Genomic DNA, 23592 nt, shown 5'->3' on the forward strand with positions numbered 1-23592 from the left:
CGGCCCTGCGACGATAACCCCCCTACTGCCGTGGACACAGCTCCGCTGCCACCACCACCTCCCCGCTCCATGCCTTTCCTCCCGACCGCACCACGTCTCTCCGGGGCTCAACGGCCCACTGTGATGTCTGAAGCTGGCTGGCATTGTTCTCAGGGCGCTGGGGTCATAGACAGAGGTTTGATCAAAAGTTAATGTGCAATGTCAATTGAAAATATTTGCCTCGACGCAGTGTAATGGTTATTAACTGGAAATGAATTATTTACAATCTGAAAATTACTTTGCAGAGGAAGATTTATAGAACAGATTTACAACTGTGTGTTTATACCTGTGTTCTCCGCTTGTCTGTCAGTTCGTTTTGTTCGTTCATACCTACCAGCGTTTTTCCCTTGCTCCTGTCTGTGCTTTAGTGCCTGTTTTCTAGTTTCCCGGTTTTGACCATTCCTGCCTGCCTGTACCTTTGCCCCACTACTCTGGATTACCAACCTCTGCCTGACCTGACCCTGAGCCCACCTGCTGTTCCGGTGTCTTACACCCTCTCTGTATTATTGACCCCTGCCTGCCTTGACCTGTCGTTTGCCTGCCCCTGTTTAAAGAATAAACTGTTGTTTCTTCAACACTGTCTGCATCTGGGTCATACCTTAAAATGTGATACCACATATTGGTCCCATAAAAACAATAACCAAACTTGAATTTATGTTCTCTTACTTATTTCATTTTTACCCATCTCCAGTGTCTGACATCAACTGCAGGCTCCGTGGGTACCCTGAGTGCAATTTGAAGTATGAGTCATAAAAAAAAGTTACAGAGCGCATAATATCCAGTAACCCACAAGTATTCCCAGTGACATAAAAATGTCACAGCTTAGAGGATGTGTTTATGTGTGTCCTGTGTTAGGTCCGTGTGACCCCTGCCCTGACCACCTCCTGGGGAGGCCATGTTTCCTGTGGGTGGCGGTGCGTGGCAGGTTGTCCCCGGTTACAGGCGGGAGGAGAGGCGTCAGAGTGTGCGGCACAGACCCAGGTGAGCCACTTCAAAGACCCGGGGTTGTGACCTCCACCCTAGAGCCCCACTACCACATCCGGGTCGCACTCACGCATGACCCCTCCTCTCCCCAGGAGCGTTGTCCTCTCTCTCAGACCTCCGCTGAGGGTCAGGAAATATTAGTCTTGGTCATGATTGGCACACACAATAAACACACACACAACACACTACACACACATCATGGTGACAATCCCAAAACTGAGTATAGTGTTACTGGAGAGTTATTTGACACTCAGGGATGTTAATTTGTTCATATTGGGTTTGCAGTTGAGTATTGAAAAGGTCAACTGAACACACATGTTAAATCTCATCTTTGTACAAATTCCCCAATGTTTCTTCTACAATTGTACTTTCTCACACAGTTTGTCTTCCAGTAGCACAAACCAATAGCACAAACCAATCCGTTTGGTCTGTGTCTGACCCGTGTGACATGAACAAGTAGGACTGGAAATACACAGCAATTATCAAATGACCAACAAGTGTCTGTAACCTCATGTTCAGACATTTTTCTCCCACACTTCTCAACATTGCCAATGTAAAAGAAGTTCCTTTTGTCATTTTTAGGGCCTGATCCAGTAAGTAGGCTATCTTGCTTTGTGCACAGAAAATGAGAAACAGCAATAACACCAAAGTCCATTGGGAGAACAAATAAGTAGGCTGGGACATAAAAGTGGCATTTCAGATGAGAGGAGTGTTGTTTCATACATCAAACACTTATTTTCTAGTGTTACTTCAAATGGTAGTTTTGGTCAAGGGCCCCTGATCTTAAAACATTAAAGCCATGCGCAGGCTGTGTGGGCGGTGTGTGTGTGGTGGCTACTGGCACCTGCTCTGCCAACACTACTGGCTCTCACGAAACCAGCCCTAATTTCCATCTCAAAGGGGCAAGTTGTGAGAGGAAAAACGTATTATCTGCTTTTTGGACCAGATCTTTGCTTGAAACCAAGAAGGGGCCCAGTTTTACCATTATACCAACCATTTTGACTACAGCCTCCAAACAGAGACAAAACCAGAGCCACAACAGGAGGCTAGGTGAGAAAGAAGAAGTGTGAAGGAGAACTAGCTGAATGTGATGCAGGATATGAGGTCATGAATGTGTGGAAGCATCCACTCTGGGCCCAGTATAAACAGTCTTGTTCTGAGAAGTGCAGAAGCCATGAAACGTGTCAAGAGTCGGCTTCCGTTCCCCTCCATTGTCATTCATCTCAAACTGCAGTGGGTAGATATGACAACCTTGACTAAGCCCCCCCATTCCACCCTACTGGACTCTCATCTCTGAGGGAAAGGGTTTAATTGAGGGTAAATAGCCACAAAAAAAAACTGAACACTACCCTTTTGTACTTGTGGGTACATTAGATCACATTATCATTATCGGTGCTAATATCTGTCTAAGTGAGAGCTGAGTGCTGATAGCCTCTAGTCTTTTCTCAGCCAGGTCAGTAGAGTGGTCCCATAGTGCCGGTGAAGAGAGGACCTTCTCTTAACCCTACACGTCCCGTTCCCTACAGGCCTTGGCTTGAGCCTGGCCTGGACTCAGAGCACACTGAGGCCCCTCTGTGTGGTGTGCCAGCACTCTGTCACCGCCCGTTATTTACTCTGTCCCCTTGGCAGTCAGACCCGGTCAGGTTACAGTCTGGGAGAGAGGAGGGGCAGTGGCTTCGTCTTCATCAGTGGACCTGAACCAAGACCAGCAACCAGATCCACGACAGGAAAACAAAGAGCGTGGTTACGAACAATGGCAGCGACGGCCATTGGCTTGGCGCCGGAGGCACACAGGGCTGCAGCACACCTCTGGGCAGCCAGCTTGGGTCCCATGGACTTCTCTCTACCAGTTAACCCTCCACAGATGTTTAGTCAATAAGAAGAATAGAGTGTGCCATTATGCCTCATAGATTTGTCAGCTTATCCTGTTGCCCGGTCTAACAATGGGCAGCCACTTCCAGGTCCATTCACTGCCCAAGTTTCACTGAGATCATGTAAATAGATTATTCCATGGGGCCACTAATCTTCTGGTCCCATATCCTTTTATGAGGTAAGCATTGCTGGTCAATACGTTCAACAGGAACAAATGAACAGATAAATCATTCATGCTATCTACAATCAAGCCATTATTGCGTGAGTGTTGCTCTAGGGTTAGGGTCTTTTAAATGATAAAACAGAACTAAGTCCTCTTTTAAAGCAACTTTAAAGACTTTTGAATAATCAAAAATGGCCTTGACGTCAAAGTAGTTAAACCTTAAATCATTGTTTTTCTTTCCTTTCATTTCCAGGTACTTTTCTCATACAGGGTGATACATCCTCCTAGTCCAGGCACGTGATATCTATTTGCCAGCCCATTGGGAAAGAGCAGTGGCTATCTGGGAGACGTCATGAACACCTCTTCCTCTCCCTGCGTCTCTCTGCGGTGGTCAGTGTGAACAGCCTTAGATTCTTCTGGGTGATTCACAGGCCCGTTGATGACAGGTATTTTCCAAGCCTGGGCCTCTACAGCCACAGCTGCCCCTCCCAGTGTTTCCCGCGCTGAGTGTGTGAAGAACCGCTGGACGTGTGGGTGATCGGGGCTTGCGAGCACCCGGCCACCCCCCAGCCGCCCCCACGCGCCCCGATAAGGGAGCTGACCCCTCTGTTGTCACATTCTCCCAGAGATTAGCCACAGTAGTTGGGGTAGATTGGACCGAGCTGCCAGGGAACAGAGAACCAGAGAGAAGGGGCAGAGGTCAAGCATGTATGGTAGTAATGTTCTTCAGCTCCTATCTCTGATAATAAGGATACGCCGCTTTAAAAAAAATGATATACCCAAATCTAACTGCCTGTAGCTCAGGCCCTGAAGCAAGGATATGCATATTCTTGGTACCATTTGAAAGGAAACACTTTGAGGTTTGTGGAAATGTGAAAGGAATGTAGGAGAATATAACACAATAGATCTGGTAGAAGACAATACAAAGAGAAAACCAACCTTTCTTTTGTATTTTTTTTGTACCATCTTTAAAATGCAAGAGAAAGGCCATAATGTATTATTCCAGCCCAGGTACAATTTAGGTTTTGGCCACTAGATGGCAGCAGTGTATGTGCAAAGTTTTAGACTGCTCCAATGAACCATTGCATTTCTGTTCAAAAATGTTGTATCAGACTGCCCAAATGTGCCTAATTTGTTTATTAACAACTTTTCATGTTCAAAATTGTGCACTCTCCTCAAACAATAGCATGGTATTCTTTCACTCTAATAGCTACTGTAAATTGGACAGTGCAGTTAGATTAACAAGAATTTAAGCTTTCTGACAATATCAGATATGTCTATGTCCTGGGAAATGTTCTTGTTACTTACAACCTCATGCTAATTGCATTAGCCTACGTTAGCTCAACCGTCCCGTGGACAGAACACTGATCCCATAGAAGATAAGGTGTAGAGCTGTAGGGTCTTCCCAAAGTGATGGGGGACCGTGAAAAACTCATCTTGAGTTAGAATAGAGTTCATCTCAAGTCTGGCCTGAAATAGATGGCCATTCCCATGATGCAGCTAGACTTCTAGATTTTTTGCTGTCATATGGAAACTGTTATTGCTTCTTATGATATTTATCATATTCTTGTTTTATGTTTCATAAAACATTTGTAAAAGACAACTGAAAGTATTCAGGTGTGTTTGCAGTCAATACAAAGTTTTATGTTTTTGGTTTAGAATTTTCAGACCTCTTTGAGCGTTGGGCCAGTAACTGAAAGGTTGCTGGTTAGAATACCCAAGCCGACAAGGTGAAAAATCTGTTGATGTGCCCTTGAGCAAGGCACTTAACCCTAATTTGCTCCAGGGTGCCGTACTACTATGGCTGAACCTGTAAAACATCATTTTTCACTGCACCTATCCGGTGAATTTGACAATAAAACTTTTTTATTTTTGACACATCAATGCCCATCCTTATACATTTACATTTAAGTCATTTAGCAGACGCTCTTATCCAGAGCGACTTACAAATTGGTGCGTTCACCTTAAGACATCCAGTGGAACAGCCACTTTACAATAGTGCATCTAAATCTTTTAAGGGGGGGGTGAGAAGGATTACTTTATCCTATCCTAGGTATTCCTGAAAGAGGTGGGGTTTCAGGTGTCTCCGGAAGGTGGTGATTGACTCCGCTGTCCTGGCGTCGTGAGGGAGTTTGTTCCACCATTGGGGGGCCAGAGCAGCGAACAGTTTTGACTGGGCTGCGCGGGAACTGTACTTCCTCAGTGGTAGGGAGGCGAGCAGGCCAGAGGTGGATGAACGCAGTGCCCTTGTTTGGGTGTAGGGCCTGATCAGAGCCTGGAGGTACTGAGGTGCCGTTCCCCTCACAGCTCCGTAGGCAAGCACCATGGTCTTGTAGCGGATGCGAGCTTCAACTGGAAGCCAGTGGAGAGAGCGGAGGAGCGGGGTGACGTGAGAGAACTTGGGAAGGTTGAACACCAGACGGGTGTCTTATCACTCATCACAAACCCGCAGCACTCGCCAGTGTGTGAACACTAGCTTATTGTAATTTCACAGGCATCCTTCAAAGTGGAAGAAAAGACAGTGATAGAACATTGGGGACACAGCCCATAACAACAATATTTAGCATTGTTTATCAGGAGCCAGTGACCGGCTGTATCAGTGTTGTGGCTCTAGCAGGTCTTGCCCTGATATCGTCTGGCTGAGAGCTCCTTCCTGGACAGCCTTGTGGCTCCTCAGGGCCAGGTCAAGAGGGCCCAGACCCACCCCAAGGAGAGATGGTCTGTCTAGGGCTGGGACTGGGCGCTGGAGGGGAGAAGTCAGGCAATTGTCTGGAGACCCTGAACACAGACAGTGTTTTCACTAGGATGCCTGTGTTATACCTCTTGCATAACAAAAGTTAGCTAATATATTCTGCACTAACAGTCGTGGTTATTTTTGACTTTCTGAAGATCAAACAAAGTGTAAGAAAGTATGCACGTGTGTGTTTTTTTGGAGGGGGGCAGTATCTGTTACTCTTACTGGTTTCTTGGTTCGTTTTCTCCTGTGAACCACAGTAGTAGACTAGAATACTATTGGGAAGGTAGTTTCATTGGCTGAAGCCATAGGTAAAAGTGTATCTTTTTGCCAGACAACTGCTGTATCCTGCCGCAATTTCACAGTGGTCAGGTCATTTTATGTGTGGCTGATGACTTCCTCACTCCCAGCTGATAATTGGTTTTACACATTTACCACGGGAGTCCCTCCAGTGTGTGTGTGTGTGTGTGTGTGTGTGTGCATCCCCATTGGGCAACCTTTACCAGGAACATTGAACAGCATAGTGGGACTGGTCGTAGGTTATTTGATCAGAAATAATCCATTTGTTGTCCCTTCCCTTCTTTTAGTGGTAAAAACAACACTTATTTTTTTAAGTTTGAAAGAACATCGTAAATGTTTAATTTTGGCAAGGGATGCCACTACAATTCAAAGGTGAAATGGACAATGGGGTCTGGAGACATAGTAGGGAGACCCAATACTTCCTAAAGCATGTATCCCGACAGGAAACTCAGGTCACTAGACAGGAAATAGAAACAGTGGAGTGGAGCAACCTGTCTGTAATATGTCTATAAATATGTTCTATACCACTTCTTCCACCAGGATGCCAAAGCTCTCTCACTGCTAAAAAACATTATAACACCAGATAAGTGAATGTACCCGTCCTCAAGCATTAGACTTCTCTGGGTATGAACATGCATGAAGGATGCATTCTGGACACACCTTATCTGGAGATGTCAATCTAGAATGGGGGATGATTTGTGGGCTGCTGGACAGAGTCTCTGAGCGTGTGCCTGCGAGGGGGAACTCCAGACGTGTTGCTTTTTAAAAGGCCTGACAGAAATACAGCAGCGTGACAGGGTGAATGGCAGGAAGGGACCTATTATTCTGTGCCGTTTTGTTCCAGCGTTGGCCTGTACGACGCCTGGACCCCGTCTGCCATGTTCTCGCTTCCCAGGATATCCGACTCACGGCCGCCGTTCCAGCTAAAAGCCAACTATTTCACTCCTGAGACGCACAGCGCTTCCTGATATAGGATGCACTTGCTTGTCTCTCTGTGACCTTAAACACTAATAATGGGCCTATAATATGACTCTGGAGTCAAGAGGTTTGGAGTCCGCCCGCCCAGGGCATTGTCACAGTGACTGCTCGTTCCCACTCTCAGGGAAAATAAACAGAGGGCCGTTTGTCTCTGACAAATTAGACAACAATAAGGAAGAGTCTGTATTATTTGGATAGGACTGGATTGTTGTTTTAGCAAACCTGTTGTAATGATATACACTAATGTTTTGATTTGAAATGTGACGGATTCATTTATTGGTCTCAGACTGTTCTAAACACCCAGAATAAAATCCTTTAAATATTAGTAGACCATTTATGGGGCTGAATCTGTATGCCCAACAATGTTTGTACCCTGTTTTGCACTGCTACCATGTTGTGCTGCTGCCATGTTGTGTTGCTACTATGTTGTTGTCATGTTGTGTTGCTACCATGCTGTGTTGTGTTGCTGCCATGCAATATTGCTGTCTTAGGTCTCTCTTTATGTAGTGTTGTGTTACTCTCGTCGTGGTGTGTTTTGTCTTATATTTATTTGTATTTTTAATCCCAGCCTCCAAGGCCTTTTGCCTTTTGGTAGGCCGTCATTGTAAATAAGAATTTGTTCTTAATTGACTTGCCTAGCTAAATAAAGTTTAAATACAAAAATATATAATAATAAAGTAATGATACAGGCACAGCTCTAAGTTCCCTTAATACGTAATGGATTTACTCAGTAGATCCAAGGTCTGTAGCCTATTGCACATTCTGTAAGAAATCCACTTGTTTTTCACTCATATTGGGAGTGGCGAGAGGGGCCGTCCTTGTCTAAGCCCAAGAAAAGAGAGCGCAGGAAGTGGAGGCCCCGGTAACGGCGTCTGTTACCATGAAGCAGTTAACTTTGTTTGAAGAAGGCAGCTCGCAGGTGACTAAGGGGCAGCCTTGTGTTTGGAGGAGGGCTTGATATTGTGGCTGTTGTTTTCATTGTGTGCTGGGGACTCTGGGAGGGTAAGAACAATAATGCATGTAATGCTGATTTTGGAACGACTCCACACAGCCTTTCCCAGGCTGGGCAGCCTTGGGAACCACTGATACCATGGCACACCGGGCCGGGACCGGGGCCCCATCGCATGGCACAGGGCAGGGGCTGGAGCATGGGGCAGGGTGGAGGATGGAGCAAGTATGTTTGGGACGACGAGAATTCTACTTCCTGCATGGGAATGGAGGACAAAAACACACACACAACACACACACACATATGCACACACTCTCTCTCACACACTGACACACACATGTACACACAGTCTCCACACACACACACACACTCTCTCTCTTTCACACACAAACACAGTCTCTCCCTCTCATAAACTCGCACGCACATGCACACACACAGTACATTATGCCTTTGCGCAAGTCGCCCAAGGCTGGACCAGCCTCATGCTCAGACTATTCTAAGAGGTGACACCAGACATACTGTTTCAAGACATCGTCAAGGAGACTCGACGATGGCAGACATATTTCAACTAATGTTTTCAAGTCATGTCCTGGGTTTTAATCAGTGGCTCTTGTTTTCTATCTCCCAAGGATGGAACGTGAAAACAAACAGATTAAGGTGGGGGAGATGGAAGTTTTATCCCCCTTTTGGCAAAGTAAATGTTCAACAATTTACCCTGTTTTGGAGGATTTGGAGGACACGTGAAATGAATTGTCTAATACTTTGCCACCTGTGTTGCAAATTATAATATCGAAACTGCCTTTGAAATCATCTGCAAGGGTCTTTGTGACCTTCTAATGTTATAGATTTCCTTAGATAAATGTGGTGGGTTTGATTACAACTAGTCATTAAACATGTTAAAGGAATACATTTCCAGTAACACACTGGTTTGAAATCCCTTGTACGGATAACTCTCATCATGGGAGGGATTGGTAGGGAAAGTCCCAGTAGGGACTACAGCACATGTTTTAATTACTCCTCTATTCCCTGGGTCACACCTGAGAGAGCTTGTGCAGGGCACTGGGCTATGAGAGGGTGCTGACAGGTCAATTGGCCTATCTTCAGCGGAAGGTGGGTGTGGATGAGTGAGCTGAGGGAGTAGAGACCAGCCTCTCAGACCCAGGAGGAAGAGAGAAGAGGTAAAGAGTGTGGACACCATGGTCACAGTGCAAATCCACTGTAGCATTTGAATCACTGATGGCGATAGAAGGAGACAAAATACGAAGAAATAAGGGAGAAAAATGTTTTTAATAATTTTGAGTGCTCAGTTTTTGTACTATTTTACTAAGATACAGTACTTTCCTTCTAGTAGTGTGGTTTGACTTAAGTTGAAGTTATTTATTAATGTATTTCACAAACAGAAATAAAAACAACCTGTTCACTAAAGATCCCACCAAAGAGACCACCTCTTTGTTGAAACAAAGTTGTGAAAAATAAATGAATGTGTGAAAGGTCAAAAGTTGCCCAGGTCCATTATGGAAGTGGTGCATTTATAAGCTTTTAGATCATGTGGGTTCAATTGGGCAAACAACAAACACAAACAATGTGAAGAATAGAGTTAAGAGCAGCGGTGTCGGCAGTGAGGGGGGGGGGGTGTGAAGCTTGGCTAGCGGTAACCTCCCTGTCACACCAGCCCAGCCTGTGTTCCTGGCTGCATCTCACACGACGATTGGGTTTCACTGCAGTGCGGTGAGTTGTGGGAACGAGTCATCACACTGGCAGGCTGCCTGGGAGTCTGTGCTACCCACCACCAGGGGTTAGGCACATGACGGGGGGGGGTTGTGCACCAAACAATGCACTGTCTTCACTGTTTAACCCAGGAAACTAACTACAGCTGGAGCATCCAACTGAGCATCCAACTGTGTGTGTGTATCCTCAATTATATTTACAATGTAATTATTTTGTTCAAGTTGTGTTTTATTTGATCTTCATCCCAATGTATTTTATTCAGTTCCAAACAGCACTCCCTATCTGTTGCATCTCTGCTTTGGACCATAGGCTTAGGCATAGACATAGATTTAGGCATAGATTTTTTTTCTCACTAATTGGTCTTTTGACCAATCAGATCAACTCTGAAAAAGTTATGATGTGAAAAGATCTGATGTGATTGGTCATGAGACCAATTAGTGGGGAAAAAAAGATCAGAATTGGGCTATCTGTGTAAACGCAGCCATAGTGGCATATCTCTGAACAGATGATTCAGATGCGTGAAAATCTCTTTCCCCAAAGCTCACATGAGATGTTCTTGGCTCCTCCATGTCTCAATCGACTCTTTTTATAGTCCTTGATGTTGAGTAGACAATTTCAGTTCAAGACCAGGTGTAGACTCTTGACATTCTCCATGCAAGTCCATGATGTCATACACACTACAGACAGATAGACATTCCTTCCTTTCACTCCTTGGGGGCAGATTAGGATTGCTGATGGTCTGGATGTTCAGTTTCACCATTTAAAACTTTCCTATGATTATCTAACTTCTCTCAAACACACCACCCCTTTGTCAGCCATGTTCATAGACTAATGTGGTCAATTATGAAAATACATTTATTCTGGTTATTTTGGAAAACTATTCAACACATTATTCCAAAGTATATCACTATATCTTTCCATATAGGCCTATAACTGGGGAATGACATGGTCATGGTGAATAGGTTTCAGGTGGGGAGAGGTGGGAGTAGTTTCTCAGAGGAAATCATTTCTCACTGAAAATTAAGGATTTCACCAACATTAACATATTTATGAATATTATATTTTGTTTTTATTGTTATCTTTCTTTAGACGAATTACATTTTTCTTTCATTCACTATTTTTGCTTCGTTTTTTCAAGTTCATTTAACGGTTTTGCTACTGTAGACTAATTGAATATTCCCTGCCGTATATATATGTTCTGTTATGGTTGACACAGTGCGCTATGTCCTGTGTATGTTTTGTCACAGTACGCGTTGCTGTAAACAGTTTCTCACGCTTTTCGCAGCCCGCGGGTGTTTTAAACAGTAGGCCGACTAAAATTGGGCAGAGCCAATTATCTAGGGAACTTGGTCCAGCGCCGCGGCACAAACTTCTCCCTCGTCATTGCTCAGTGGCTAGGGGCGTGTTTTTTCTACTGTGGGTGTTCCCAAGCAGGACGTAGGCGGCTACGCTGCCCTGCATCAGTGAATGAGGCTCCAACGGTTCGTGGGAAAGCTGTACAGAGGGAATTGTATAGGCACCAGTCATCAGTCTACCTGGCCGCGCACCGATCCACTGAGACGTTAGTAAAGACATACTCTCGCCATCACCATGAAAAGGCCTTGTGATGATAGTACTTCTGACAGCGACATGGATGAAACTATTGATGTCGGCAGTGAGAATAATTATTCTGGGTAAGTTCATAAAAATGATTTGGGTTAGATTAGTCACATTTTCCGCTTGTGCGCCACATGGGAAACGTTGATGAAACTTTAAGTTGAGAAAACGTTTTATTCTGGTGTCAACCTTCAGGTGACAAGTGCAAATTCTCACCTTGATATGTGGTTCGTGAACACATCCAGGCAATTTTGGAGAATTCTCTCCAATGTATTTTGAATATATAGGAGACTCTTGCTTGATCAGTGCAGGCTACATGAGTGTTTTATGCATACATTACACACAGTAAACTGTGTGGTTTGGATAATTGCTCATTCGCAAAATAAAAATATTATTTTGAGTAAAACATATCGATTATGTTTGTCCCATACAGGCACAGCAATGGATCATTTATTAGATGTGGCTCCCCAACAACAACAACCCAAGTTATGGCAAGAAAAAAACGAAGAGGGGTAATTATTTATTGAGTAGTTTATTACCATCATTGTTATTATGTATTGCTTATTATTCATTACTGTATTATTTATTACTTATTATTTAAACATGTATTTCATTATTGTCACGTTATTGTTAACATTATTAGTATTATTATTAGGCCTTGAATTGTTATATTTTCAAGTATGCAATAATATAATTGTCTATCCCAGATCATCGAGAAGAGACGGAGGGATCGAATCAATAATAGTTTATCAGAGTTACGTCGACTTGTTCCAACTGCATTTGAAAAACAAGTGAGTTTAAATTATATCCGCTCTGATTTCCAAATGGAACTTACACAAAAGTTTCATTTTCATCAAAACAATAACAGATAAGGTCATTTTGTCTGTCTTTTATTCGTCAAAAGTTCTGAGAGTTTTAAGCTTCATACATCCTGTTGCTCCTTGCAGGGTTCTGCCAAATTAGAGAAAGCCGAAATATTGCAGATGACAGTGGATCACCTAAAGATGCTGCAGACCACTGGCGGTAAAGGTAAGGAGTTCATTGGCTGCTTCTAACTGCTCTCTGCCATACTGTGTAGTGAAATCCTTGCAAGCAGACCCCTTTGACAAGATTAAAGGAGTGGAAATCAATGCTAATGGCAGGGTTGAACTCGTGGGAAAGCGATGCTGGGACAAAAGGAGCACTTGACCCTGCATTGTGTTTGCTTTCATAAATCCGTGGGAGGAGAGGAGGCTGCATTCACAGGCTGCCCTGTTGGTGGTTTGTTTGGAGTTTCCAGCGAGTGTAAAAACGGGTGCACTGGGGAGACAAAACAAACATACAATCATCCCAGCACAATCCCAGACTGTTAAGCTTATGCCTGGAGGCACAGCCGGAGCCCTAATGGTCAGCCTAGGGGACCAGTGTGTATCCATCCCACACCATTTAGTCTTCAATCCCATCAGCAGCTGCTGGCTACATTACAGCTTGTTAGAGGGACCAGCAGCATTTATAGTTGCTTGGCATTCATATTTTCACTGTCACTCCTCTGTCTGTTTGTCTCTCTAGGGTATTTTGATGCCCATTCCCTGGCTATGGACTTCATGAGCGTGGGCTTCAGGGAGTGTCTGACGGAGGTAGCCAGGTACCTGAGCTCTGTGGAGGGATTAGACAGCATTGACCCACTGCGCGTGCGCCTGGTCTCCCACCTCAGCACCTGCGCGTCTCAGAGGGAGGCAGCTGCCATGACCTCATCCATGGCACACCACCAGCAGGTGCTCCCACCTCACCACTGGGCCGCAGCCTTCCACCCCCTCCCTGCCGCCTTCCTCCAACAGAGTGGACTGCCCTCCTCAGACAGCGCCACCAGCAGACTGTCTGTGGAGGTGCCCCAGCGCGGCTCGGCCCTACTAACAGCCACCTTCGCCCACACTGACTCTTCTCACAGGGCGCCCTCTAATGGCAGCGTGGCACCCTGCGTCCCCCCACTCTCCACCTCCCTCCTGTCGCTCTCGGCAACCGTTCACGCGGCGGCCGCTGCTGCTGCGGCCCAGACTTTCCCCCTGTCCTTTCCCGGAGGATTCCCCATCTTCACACCTCACAGTGTGAGCAGCACAGCGTCTATGGTAGCTTCAGCTGTGTGCCCCTCCATTTCCACCACATCCACTTCACAGCAGAGCAGAGACCGAGAGGGCAGCAGCAAACCATACAGACCTTGGGGAACAGAAGTGGGAGCCTTTTAAAGTGTTCGACTTTTACAAGGTCTCAGTGTGGCTGGAGGCCATCCACACCATACAGATAGAGGAACGATATTGTTTTATTAACTATGGCTTTTTTTTGTGTCCATGGACTTTTATTCCACCAGCTTATTTCATTTGAGAGAGAGAGAGAGAGAGAGAGAGAGAGAGAATAATTAGATCAACTTAAAATATACTAATGCTTTAGAGCACGTGTTTCCCCAACATTGGCTGTTTAATTCACGTTGTTAATGAGCAATATTTTCAGAATTTGAGAAATGGAAACGAAATCCAGCAGAAGTTTTGTTTTGCTTCAATGTCAACTCTTGGTGGAAAATAGTGTGATTAACAATCACAAAGCAGTGTCTTTAGTTTGGAGTTGCTCCAATCAATCAGATGAAGGACATTGGAGGAAGAACCACAGGTTTTGGATATAATAAGTCAACACATGAATCAATGTAGTGTGTATCTACTCAAATCCATGAACTAACACGTTTGTAAATATGTATGAATATTAGATGAACTGGAAGCTATATTGAAGATGGAGGAAGACATATTTGGTATGATGCACTTCAATTTGCTGCTGGAAACATGACAGGAGCTTTTTTTCTTTAGACTGTACAAAAACAACACATCACATCCCAGTTCCAACTGGAGTTGAATGATACTAGTATAACTTGTATTTTTATATAACCGTTTCTTTGCAAACAGCCCTCTATGGATGTCACTGATTAAACTTTTTTTATTTTATATTTGGCCACTCACGAGTATATTCTTCTTTGTTTCACCACAGATCAATGGAACCAGTGTGTGTGCCACTGCCAATACTATAGTACCATATTAAAAGCTTTTTTTTATTTTTTTTTTACAAGTCACAAATTGAAGACCACAAAGTATATGTTCAGTCTTTTGGTGAGGGAAAATATTCATCTTTCCTGTTATTTGTTTTTGAGACAAAACAAAACTCCCTAAGAGAGACACACATAAGTATAATTGCATAACTGGCACCGTCTGGCACTGTCTGGTAGCCTATACACAGAGTTGTAAATCAGTCACCAAAATGTCTCTAGCCTTTCCCATCAAAAACTCACCCTATTCTGTAATTATATCTACTACAGAGACATATAGACCTTGACGTTTTAAAATATATCCATTTCATGTGACTGTTGTGTCACTTTTAGACTGCACCTCTAGTTGATTGCATTGGTTAGCTTATGGCAATGCTTAATGGTATTCAAAGGGGGAAAAATAGAATCTGTAAAGAGTCTGGTTCCATTTCTCCCTTGGAGAAAGAACTTGTCAACGCGAATACAGGGTATCAACAGCCCTGACAAACCGCTGGTTTGGAACAGAAGTATAAAGGCAAAACAACTTTGGTCACTCCTCCCAAGATGGATCTTTATGCTGGCCTAATCCACTCTCTTTATCCTGGGTCTGTTAGAAAGATTTACATTAGTAAATCACTGTCACACCATTCAATTCCTTAAAAGAAAAAGTATCAGCATTTCCAAGTGAATGGGGATTACGACAAACAGCGCATGCTGCCCACCGACAATCATGGGAACAGCGCTCGGTCATAAATCCGCGGGTTATATGCTTTGCTCCGGACTGGTTCTCACGCCGGGGCGAGCGCTTTGAAGTCCTGTCATAAATCAAAGGCGCACATGAACCACAGAAACGTCAAATGGCGGATGCTGTGGGCTAGCCTGGGCTGGTCTGCACACCTTTTAGTAGGCTTCATCATCATCTTTTAGAATGTATTACATCTGATGTTTATCGATTCAATATGATTATGGTTATTTTGTGAAATTGTTTGAATCAGTTTAATGTGTCCGACGCTACGCATCATCTCTCGGTTATCAATGTGCCCTTTTTTTGCCGCGTAGCCTGATAACAATATTTTTATCAGTTTATGCGCCAAAAATAAAAATCACATCGATAACTCAACGGATTTCAATATCTTCAAATGAAGCCGAGGTAAGGAGGCCTAAATACCTAACTTTGTACTTCAAACCTGAATTGCCGAACACTCAACAAAATGATCTAAGTCATACAATTGTTATTATCATTTTAAACATTTGTGATCAAGTTGAAACAAGTGACTTTTCTTGAATTATTAAAATAGTCATTGTGATTATTTTCAGTGAGTTTTATCACACCATATAAAGTTTACCAAGCAAAAAACAAGAAACCTAACCATTTGAAATGGTACACTACAGGAGACAAATAATATTATTTAAATGACATAAAGTAAAAGATGGTTGATACGTTCAAGTGAGTGATTACAGACACCCACGGCAATGTCGCCACCTTGTGATGAAGTTAATTCAACCATTGGATATCCATTATCCAATCCATAGACATGAATTTGGACCATAGAGAACCAAGATAATAAAAAATATATATGACTAGATTCTATACAATTATTAAAGTTGTAGCCTCAGTATGTGTTCAGCCGTTTGCTCATAATGGGGGGGTATCGATTATGCTGAACCGTGAGGTACCAGGCAAAGACCCGTTATGTCATTGGGCGAAACACGATAGGGAGGAGCTCCCACTCAAATCGAACAGTAATCAATGCCGCTTGTTCATTTTGTCAACAAGGCAGCATGGTGCATCGTCAGCATGGTGCATCGTCCATAAACACAGGCTATATCTCTTTTCCATAAAATACATGTTTGAATTGTCTAACTCGTTTTCATTGGGAAGGCAGATGAAGCTAAATAGCAATCCTACTCATTACTCCACATGCTCTTACGTCACTTTGTTTTGTGCCGACTTCGCCAAGTGCTTCGAACCGGGCACCTGGCTCACGCTTGGGAGTCAGACCGGTTCCAAAATAAATACAATCAACTTTTACCCGGGCAAACACTCTTTCAGGGCACCCGGGTGAGGTTAATCGAAGCCCCTTAAAAATCACACAAGGGCTGATTTGGGATCAGTAAATCAGTGCTCAAAGCCATTCGACCAATGAGGAGCTTGCAAAAAATCACTCACCAATCAGAAGGCTTGTGATCTTTGTTCTTCCGTGGTGATCTCGCAAACGAGGAAGTGTGGAGACCATACACTAGAGATGAATGTTTATTAACAATATATGTTTGCGTTCCTGATTAATAAAGCTTTGTTACGGTGTAGCCTATTGTATTTTCATAAAACTATGCGCGCACGCAACTATTTTGGGCAGGTTAAACATTACAACCAAGTGTTGCTCTGTTTGACGAGGCAGTGACATAGTACAACTCACCAAACAACTTGAGAGGTTATGAAGACGTTCAAGTTCCCAGCTCGACACGGCTATGCAGTGGAGATATCACCGTTTATTCCAACACGGTTGGCGTGTGCGACATCCCAGTATTATGGGATTGCAGGTGAATAAACGGTGTAGACTATTTCATAAATTAATCTGTGTAGACTATTTCATAAATTAATCTCGTCACGACAAAATCGAAGAGCAGGGCTCAGGTAAATGTCACATTGTGATTGACGGGTTGAGAGTTTCGAGACTGCAAGTGTGTATTTATTGTGGGTTACTGTCGGCGATTACAATATGACAGCCATTGTTTTTAGCTAGGTTCCATAGTGTAATCATGAAACCAAGAATTTGTTGCACTTTAATGCAATGCTTACTTGCATTCATTCTAATGAAGTGTGCGTGTGTTCTCAAGGATGTGGGACACTGCTTGTGCTGGAGCAGACCGAGACCGGGATCTCTCTCGTGAAAAGGTAATCTACTTTCCAACATTGAATTTCTCATACTGACACAGTTTGACAACAGTGCATCACACATTCAGCAGTCACTCAAACAACTACGCTGATGCATCCTCTCCCCGTATTGCTACCTCTGTCTCATGCAGTTTTGACTGGAATGATGGTCTGTTTGACGTGACGTGGAGTGAGAGTAATGAGCATATCCTGTTGACGGGAGGAGGAGACGGGTCTCTGCAGGTCTGGGACACAGCCAACCCCCAGCCCGGGCCACTGCAGGTGCTCAAAGAGCACACACAAGAGGTGGGCTTGTTACCTTGCATGAGCTTATCATCATATTACCAATGTAACTATTATAAGCATACAATTGTAGGGTTCCAACTTACAATACGTCATTGTAATACTGTTGTAAGTACAGTATAATTACTAAAGGACAATGTTATCACTGTAGCCGACTGGTCCATGCATTATCCTATGTGACACATTTGCTGCTAGTCTAGTTTTAGTTGATGGACTTCCTGTTCTCCCAGGTCTATTCTGTAGACTGGAGTCAGACCCGGGAGGAGAACCTGGTGGTGTCAGGCTCATGGGACCGCACAGCCAAAGTGGTGTGTTTCAAAATGGCGGTGGTAGTATTGGCATCACACACACACTGATCGTCAAACTGGATTGGATGAAAAATCGCATGGCTTTGTTTTATGAGTGAAGTTGTTATTCCAACAGTGGGATCTCAGCCGTGGCGGCCAGTCGCTCTGCACCCTTCAGGGTCATGAAGGGGTCATCTACAGCACACTGTGGTCTCCTCACATCCCAGGGTGCTTTGCTTCAGCATCAGGTGAGTACAGTTACACTTCCCTTGGTCACTAATGCTTTGGATATTTCATTAGTTAAAGTAGAATTTAAATTCTTTAGGTCGAACAAGGTTTGTGACTTTTTCATTAACCTCGACTAACCTGTACCTGTTCCCCCGCACATTGACTCTGTACCGGTACCCCAAGTATATAGCCTCGTTATTTTATTGTTACTTTTTTATTATATTTTTATTATAGTTGATTTAGTAAATATTTTCTTAACACTATTTATTGAACTTCATTGTTGGTTAAAGGCTTGTAATAAGCATTTCACGGTAAGGTCTGCCTGTTGTATTCGGCGCATGTGACAAATAAAAATGGATTTGATTTGTAATCAGGTTTTTTTTTAATCCAGAAATTGTTTGTAATGCCTCACCATAACCACATGGTGTCACTAAAGCTCTAGTTCTGATTCACTGGTCTGGCGCGCTGCCTCTGAAGCAGTATACAATTGCTGTTAATCAGTACAGCTGTAGCCTTTCATAGTAAGTATTTTCTTATTGTTCAATTCTGAATTATAGAGTAGAATATAGTAACTTATGCTTCTAAAAGGTTAAGGCCTACATTCATTATTATTGCTGTTTATATTATGCTAGAGGGCCAATGAAGCACTGTCCACAGTTTCTGTGCTCCTGAAACATTCAAAGAAAAGAGGTTTTGTATGTTACAACTTAACAAATTGACTTTAACAAAAGATCAATGGACTTAACCTGCATTTAGCATTTAGCATGAGCGCTTATCTCCATCAATTATCTGGATCATGCGACCTACAGTGCTCTTGTGCTGCTCGTGAACATGACATTGTTTCTATTAGAAAACAGATACATGTTGCCACACTGTGATCTCATCTAAACATGAGCGGTTTAGCCTACAGCGTCCTCCCTCTCAGTCAGTTTCCAGTCGCAGCACTCTAGGGCTGGGTGCTAACAGGGTTTGTCACCGCCGATAAGTCTTGGGCCCTGATGGGTATCAGAGCCTGTCTGTGGAGACCATATCAGAATTAACCAGGCTCTGTTTGCTCTGCCATAACTTTCTTTTATAAGGGGCCGTCTTGTCATAGCCTACAGGCTGTGTTCCAGTGTTCAGCCAGGGAAAAGTTCAGTAGTCGCAAGAGAAGATGTGAATCCATTGTACTATCCCAGCACGCAAAAAATTGTCATGGGACGTCATAAGGACATTGTTAAAAATTTTAAGTGTTCAAGTATTGCCCAAAATATGCTCACTGGGTTGAGTGGGTTCATGTATCAATGTTAACATTTTTCTGTGTGCGAAACTGAAATTGAACACACACAACGTTAAACACCAGGGTGTTTATCGGTTTATGAATCTACTCTCTTTTTACAGATGTATCAGAAAAATGTAGTTTTATAAGGGAATGCTGTACGCCTATTACTAGTCAAATATGTTTAAAAGATCATGAATAACAATGATTTGATAGAGGGTATATTTACCTTTGTAAGAGTTGGAATTATACTGAACAAAAATATAAACGTAACATGTAATGTGTTGCTCCCATGTTTCATGAGTTGAAGTAAAAGATCCAAGGAATGTTCCATACACACAAAAAGCTTTTCATATGCACATCCCTTTTAGTGAGCATTTCTCCTTTGCCAAGCATTTCTCCTTTGCATATCAAGAAGCTGATTAAACAGCATGATCATTACACAGGTGCACCTTGTGCTGGGGACAGAAGGCCACTCTAAAAGGGGCACTTTTGTCGCACAACACAATGCAACAGATGTCTTGTGTTTTGAGGGGGCATGCAATTGGCATGCTGACTGCAGGAATGTCCACCAGAGCTGTTGCCAGACAATTGAATGTTAGTTTCTCTACCGTAAGTCACCTCCAACATAATTTTTGTGGATTTGGCAGTACGTTCCAACCGGCCTCACAACTACAGACCATGTGTAACCATGCCAGCCCAGGACCTCCACATCCGTCTTCTTCACCTGCGGGATTGTCTGAGACCAACCACCTGGACAGCTGATGAAACTCTGGGTTTGCACAACCAAATAATTTCTGCACAACCTGTCAGAAACTGTCTCGGGGAAGCTCTTCTGTGTGCTCGCATCATAACCGACTTCAGTGGGCAAATGCACACCTTCGATGGCCACTGGCACGCTGGAGAAGTGTGCTCTTCACAGATGAATCTCGATTTCAACTGTACCAGGCAGATGGCAGACAATGTGTATGGTGTCATGTGGGCGAAGGGTTTGCTGATGTCAATGTTGTGAACAGAGTGCCCCATAGTGTTGGTGGGGTTATGGTATGGGCAGGCATAAGCTACGGACAATGAACACAATTGCATTTTATCGATGACAATTTGAATGCACAGAGATACCATGATGAGATCCTGAAGCCAATTGTTGTGCCATTTATCCTCCGCATCACCTCATGTTTCACTATGATAAGGCACAGCCCCATGTCATAGCAATTTGTACACGATTCCTGGAAGCTGAAAATATCCCAGTTCTTCCATGTCCTGCATACTCACCAGACATGGCACCCACTGAGCATGTTTGGGATGCTCTGGATCAACGTGTACGACAGCATGTTCCAGTTCCTGCCGATATCCAGCAACTTGGCACAGCCATTGACGAGGAATGGGACAACATTTCACAGGCCACAATCAACTGTATGTGAAGCACGTGTCGTGCTGCATGAGGCAAGTAGTGGTCATACCAGATACTGACTGGTTTTCTGATCCACACCCCTACCTTTTTTTAAGGTATCTGTGACCAACAGATACATATCCGTATTCCCAATCATGTGAAATCCATAGATTAGGGCCTAATGAATTCATATCAATTGGTTGATTTCCTTCTACGAATTGCAACTCAGTAAACATGTTGTAATTGTTGCATGTTGCGTTTATATTTTTGTTCAGTGTATGTGAAGATTGACTGAAATCACATAATCATATCTGTTCTGGTGATCGCCGCTGGTTTGATATCAAAATATGATACATCTGGTCAAATGTACCAGATTTTTACCCCACGATGATGTTGCGTCTTTCTTCCTTAATATACACTGCACATGATCCCCCAATGATCTGCCATGAAGGGGGCACAGTAGAACAATATAATAATTGTGAAGACAATGGTTTTAGTGTGTGAGACATTTTTTACCTAGCTTCAGGGGCTAGCCCCCTCACCCCACCACTACACACACACACACACACACACACACAGAGACCCTGGTAGGTTATCTTATCCTTCGCTCTCTGCATCTCGCTCAGTAAGGCAGCCTACCCCGAGAGCCATTAGCTATGATAACACAGCGAAGTGTTGATGGAAGGTCCCCGTTTTCCTTTTAAAACCTTTGACACTGAAAGTGTTACCAAGCAGGTAATGAGAAGTGGGTGAAAATCAATAGGAGGGCTGTGAGGCATGCACACAGATCCCACAGCACAGCTGTATTGGTCCATGGGATGCGAGAGGAGATGGGAGAGAGAGGTTTGCAGGATGCTGCCTCAGCAGGGGTACATAGTAATAGATGCGACGTGAGGGAGATCTGGTGGTAACCCCACACCCGCAGAAGCCAGAACCTGCAGTTAGACACTTGATCCAGAACTGCGTATTGTCAAAGCTGCCTTACAGCTTTTCAAAAGCACAGTATTTAAATCCACACTCGGTTACGCAAACTCTGGATTGGCAAGGTTTTTTAGGGATATATCAGTGCCATATAAATGGATGATTGCGTTTTCTATATTATATAAGCTGTGTTCCTTAAAAGCAGCCACACGTGGGTAAGTGATGTGCTGTTCACGAACAATTCGTTATTTTTGAATGACTCTTTTTACTCACTCGATAGTCATGACTAGTTTTTCTGAGTGACTCGTTATTTTTTGGGTTGTTTGTTTCACCTGCTGGCTGTAATGAATTCTACAGCAGGATTAATACAGTACGCGCTCTTCCGCTGACTATGGACATGTGCTCTGACCAACAACTGTCTGTCATGTGCTCACAGGCAAAATAGATCAGGCTGCAGGCAGCATATCAAGAAGACAAATACATGTTTATAACTGATAATTGATCGAATGGTGCAAGATTGAATGCAATTCCTTGATTATTGAATGTTAATATAAATACAGCTTTGTAGAACCAAAACGTACACAGCCTCTGCTCAACATCCCCGGGGGGGGGGGTGGGATGGGATGGTGGGAGGCACACAATGCTGACACTTGCTGATTAGTGCTTATCTGGAACTCCCATATTCTCTCTCTCGCTCCTCCAAGATGGGCCACGGCGACAAGCCCTGCCTGCTTGCAGCATCTTGGCAGGGATGAAGGAGAGCTTTACAGGCAAGTGGCTTTGTGAGGCTGCAATCTCCACCATGGATCCATTTCACTGTAATTAAAAATGTGAGTCGAGCCCTGAGCGAACCAAAAAAAGCAAAGTTGCTATCAAACACCAGCATCTAGGTCATCCCAACCACTGAATATTGACCTAACTAATCGCTCAGAAACTCTTTAACAATTTTCATTAATCTCCTCCCTTTCGCCGTGATTCACTTTCGTAATTGGCAACGTTTTTTTTGTTCCGCTGCGTCCTGAAAAGCCATCAAGGAATTCATTTCTGCAGTGGTTTCAGTCAATAGGAGTGACAGTGGGAGTTAGTCTGTGAGTTGCTGCCTCTCTTCGTTAATGGGAACGTAAAGCGGACAGATTCATTTAGAATTCAAGGCACACTTGGGTACTTCAGCATGGCTACCACAGTATTCCACAGCGATTTGCCATCCCATTTGGTTTGCGCTTAGTGGGGCTGTCATTTGTTTTTCAAGAAGACAATGACCCAACACACCTCCAGGCTGTGTAAGGGCTATTCGACCAATAAGGAGAGTGATGGAGTGCTGTGTCAGATATTCTGGCCTCCACAATCACCCAACCTCAACCCAATTGAGATGGTTTGGAATGAGTTGGACCACAGCGTGAACGAAAAGTAGCCAACAAGTGCTCAGCATATGTGGGAACACATTCAAGACTGTTGGAAAAGCGTTCCAGGTAAAGCTGGTTGAGAGAATGCCAAGAGTATGCAAAGCTGTCATCAAGGCAAAGGGTGGCTACTTTGAATCCACCCTTTTAACACGTTTTTGGTTACTACATGATTCCATATGTGTTATTTCATAGTTTTGATGTCTTCACTATTATTCTACAATGTAGAATAATATTATTCTACAATTCTTTATTTACAAAAGAAAGAAAAACCCTTGAATGAGTGGGTGTGTCCAGACTTTTGACCATGTGTGTGTATACAGTGCATTCAGAAAGCATTCAGACCCCTTTCCCTTTTCCACATTTTGTTACATTATAGCCTTATTCTAAAATGTATTAAATCATTTGCTTACAGAAATATCTTATTTACACAAGTATTCAAACCCTTTGCTATGATTGGAGTCCACCTGTGGTAAATTCAATTGATTGGACATGATTTGGGGAGGCACACACCCGTCTATTTAAGGTCTCACAGTTGACAGTG

The 23592-nt window shown here is 43.6% G+C and overlaps 2 protein-coding genes and 1 long non-coding RNA gene across 3 annotated transcripts in view; all 3 read left to right on the top strand.

The window, feature by feature from the left end:
* The first annotated feature begins 728 nt into the window (after positions 1 to 728).
* LOC115140499 (uncharacterized) lies at positions 729 to 5071 on the top strand. Its single transcript, XR_003865240.2, has 3 exons — positions 729 to 779; positions 895 to 1020; positions 3312 to 5071. It is a non-coding gene; the product is annotated as an uncharacterized LOC115140499 (long non-coding RNA).
* A 6108-nt stretch (positions 5072 to 11179) lies between these two features.
* Positions 11180 to 14319, top strand: LOC115139458 (hairy/enhancer-of-split related with YRPW motif protein 2-like). Its single transcript, XM_029676870.2, has 5 exons — positions 11180 to 11420; positions 11777 to 11855; positions 12051 to 12134; positions 12291 to 12372; positions 12892 to 14319. The coding sequence occupies exons 1-5, from the start codon at positions 11338 to 11340 to the stop codon at positions 13563 to 13565; spliced, it is 1002 nt and encodes a 333-aa protein (XP_029532730.1). The 5' UTR covers positions 11180 to 11337; the 3' UTR covers positions 13566 to 14319.
* A 2274-nt stretch (positions 14320 to 16593) lies between these two features.
* Positions 16594 to 23592, top strand: part of pex7 (peroxisomal biogenesis factor 7) — a 30328-nt gene continuing 23329 nt past the window's right edge. Inside the window, exons 1-5 of the mRNA XM_029676871.2 lie at positions 16594 to 16927; positions 17225 to 17282; positions 17414 to 17567; positions 17795 to 17872; positions 17988 to 18099. Coding sequence (XP_029532731.1) covers positions 16822 to 16927; positions 17225 to 17282; positions 17414 to 17567; positions 17795 to 17872; positions 17988 to 18099 — 508 coding nt within the window. The 5' untranslated portion in view covers positions 16594 to 16821. The remainder of the gene's footprint in view (positions 16928 to 17224; positions 17283 to 17413; positions 17568 to 17794; positions 17873 to 17987; positions 18100 to 23592) is intronic.

Source organism: Oncorhynchus nerka, linkage group LG13, assembly GCF_034236695.1.
Source record: "Oncorhynchus nerka isolate Pitt River linkage group LG13, Oner_Uvic_2.0, whole genome shotgun sequence".
Classification (NCBI taxonomy): domain Eukaryota; kingdom Metazoa; phylum Chordata; class Actinopteri; order Salmoniformes; family Salmonidae; genus Oncorhynchus; species Oncorhynchus nerka.

Bases quoted from the DNA above. Each gene is read 5' to 3' on its own strand.
- LOC115139458 (XM_029676870.2), top strand. From the start codon at position 11,338: ATGAAAAGGCCTTGTGATGATAGTACTTCTGACAGCGACATGGATGAA. The intron at 11,856-12,050 runs GTAATTATTTAT...TGTCTATCCCAG, and splicing joins CAAGAAAAAAACGAAGAGGG to ATCATCGAGAAGAGACGGAG. The intron at 12,135-12,290 runs GTGAGTTTAAAT...TGCTCCTTGCAG, and splicing joins CAACTGCATTTGAAAAACAA to GGTTCTGCCAAATTAGAGAA.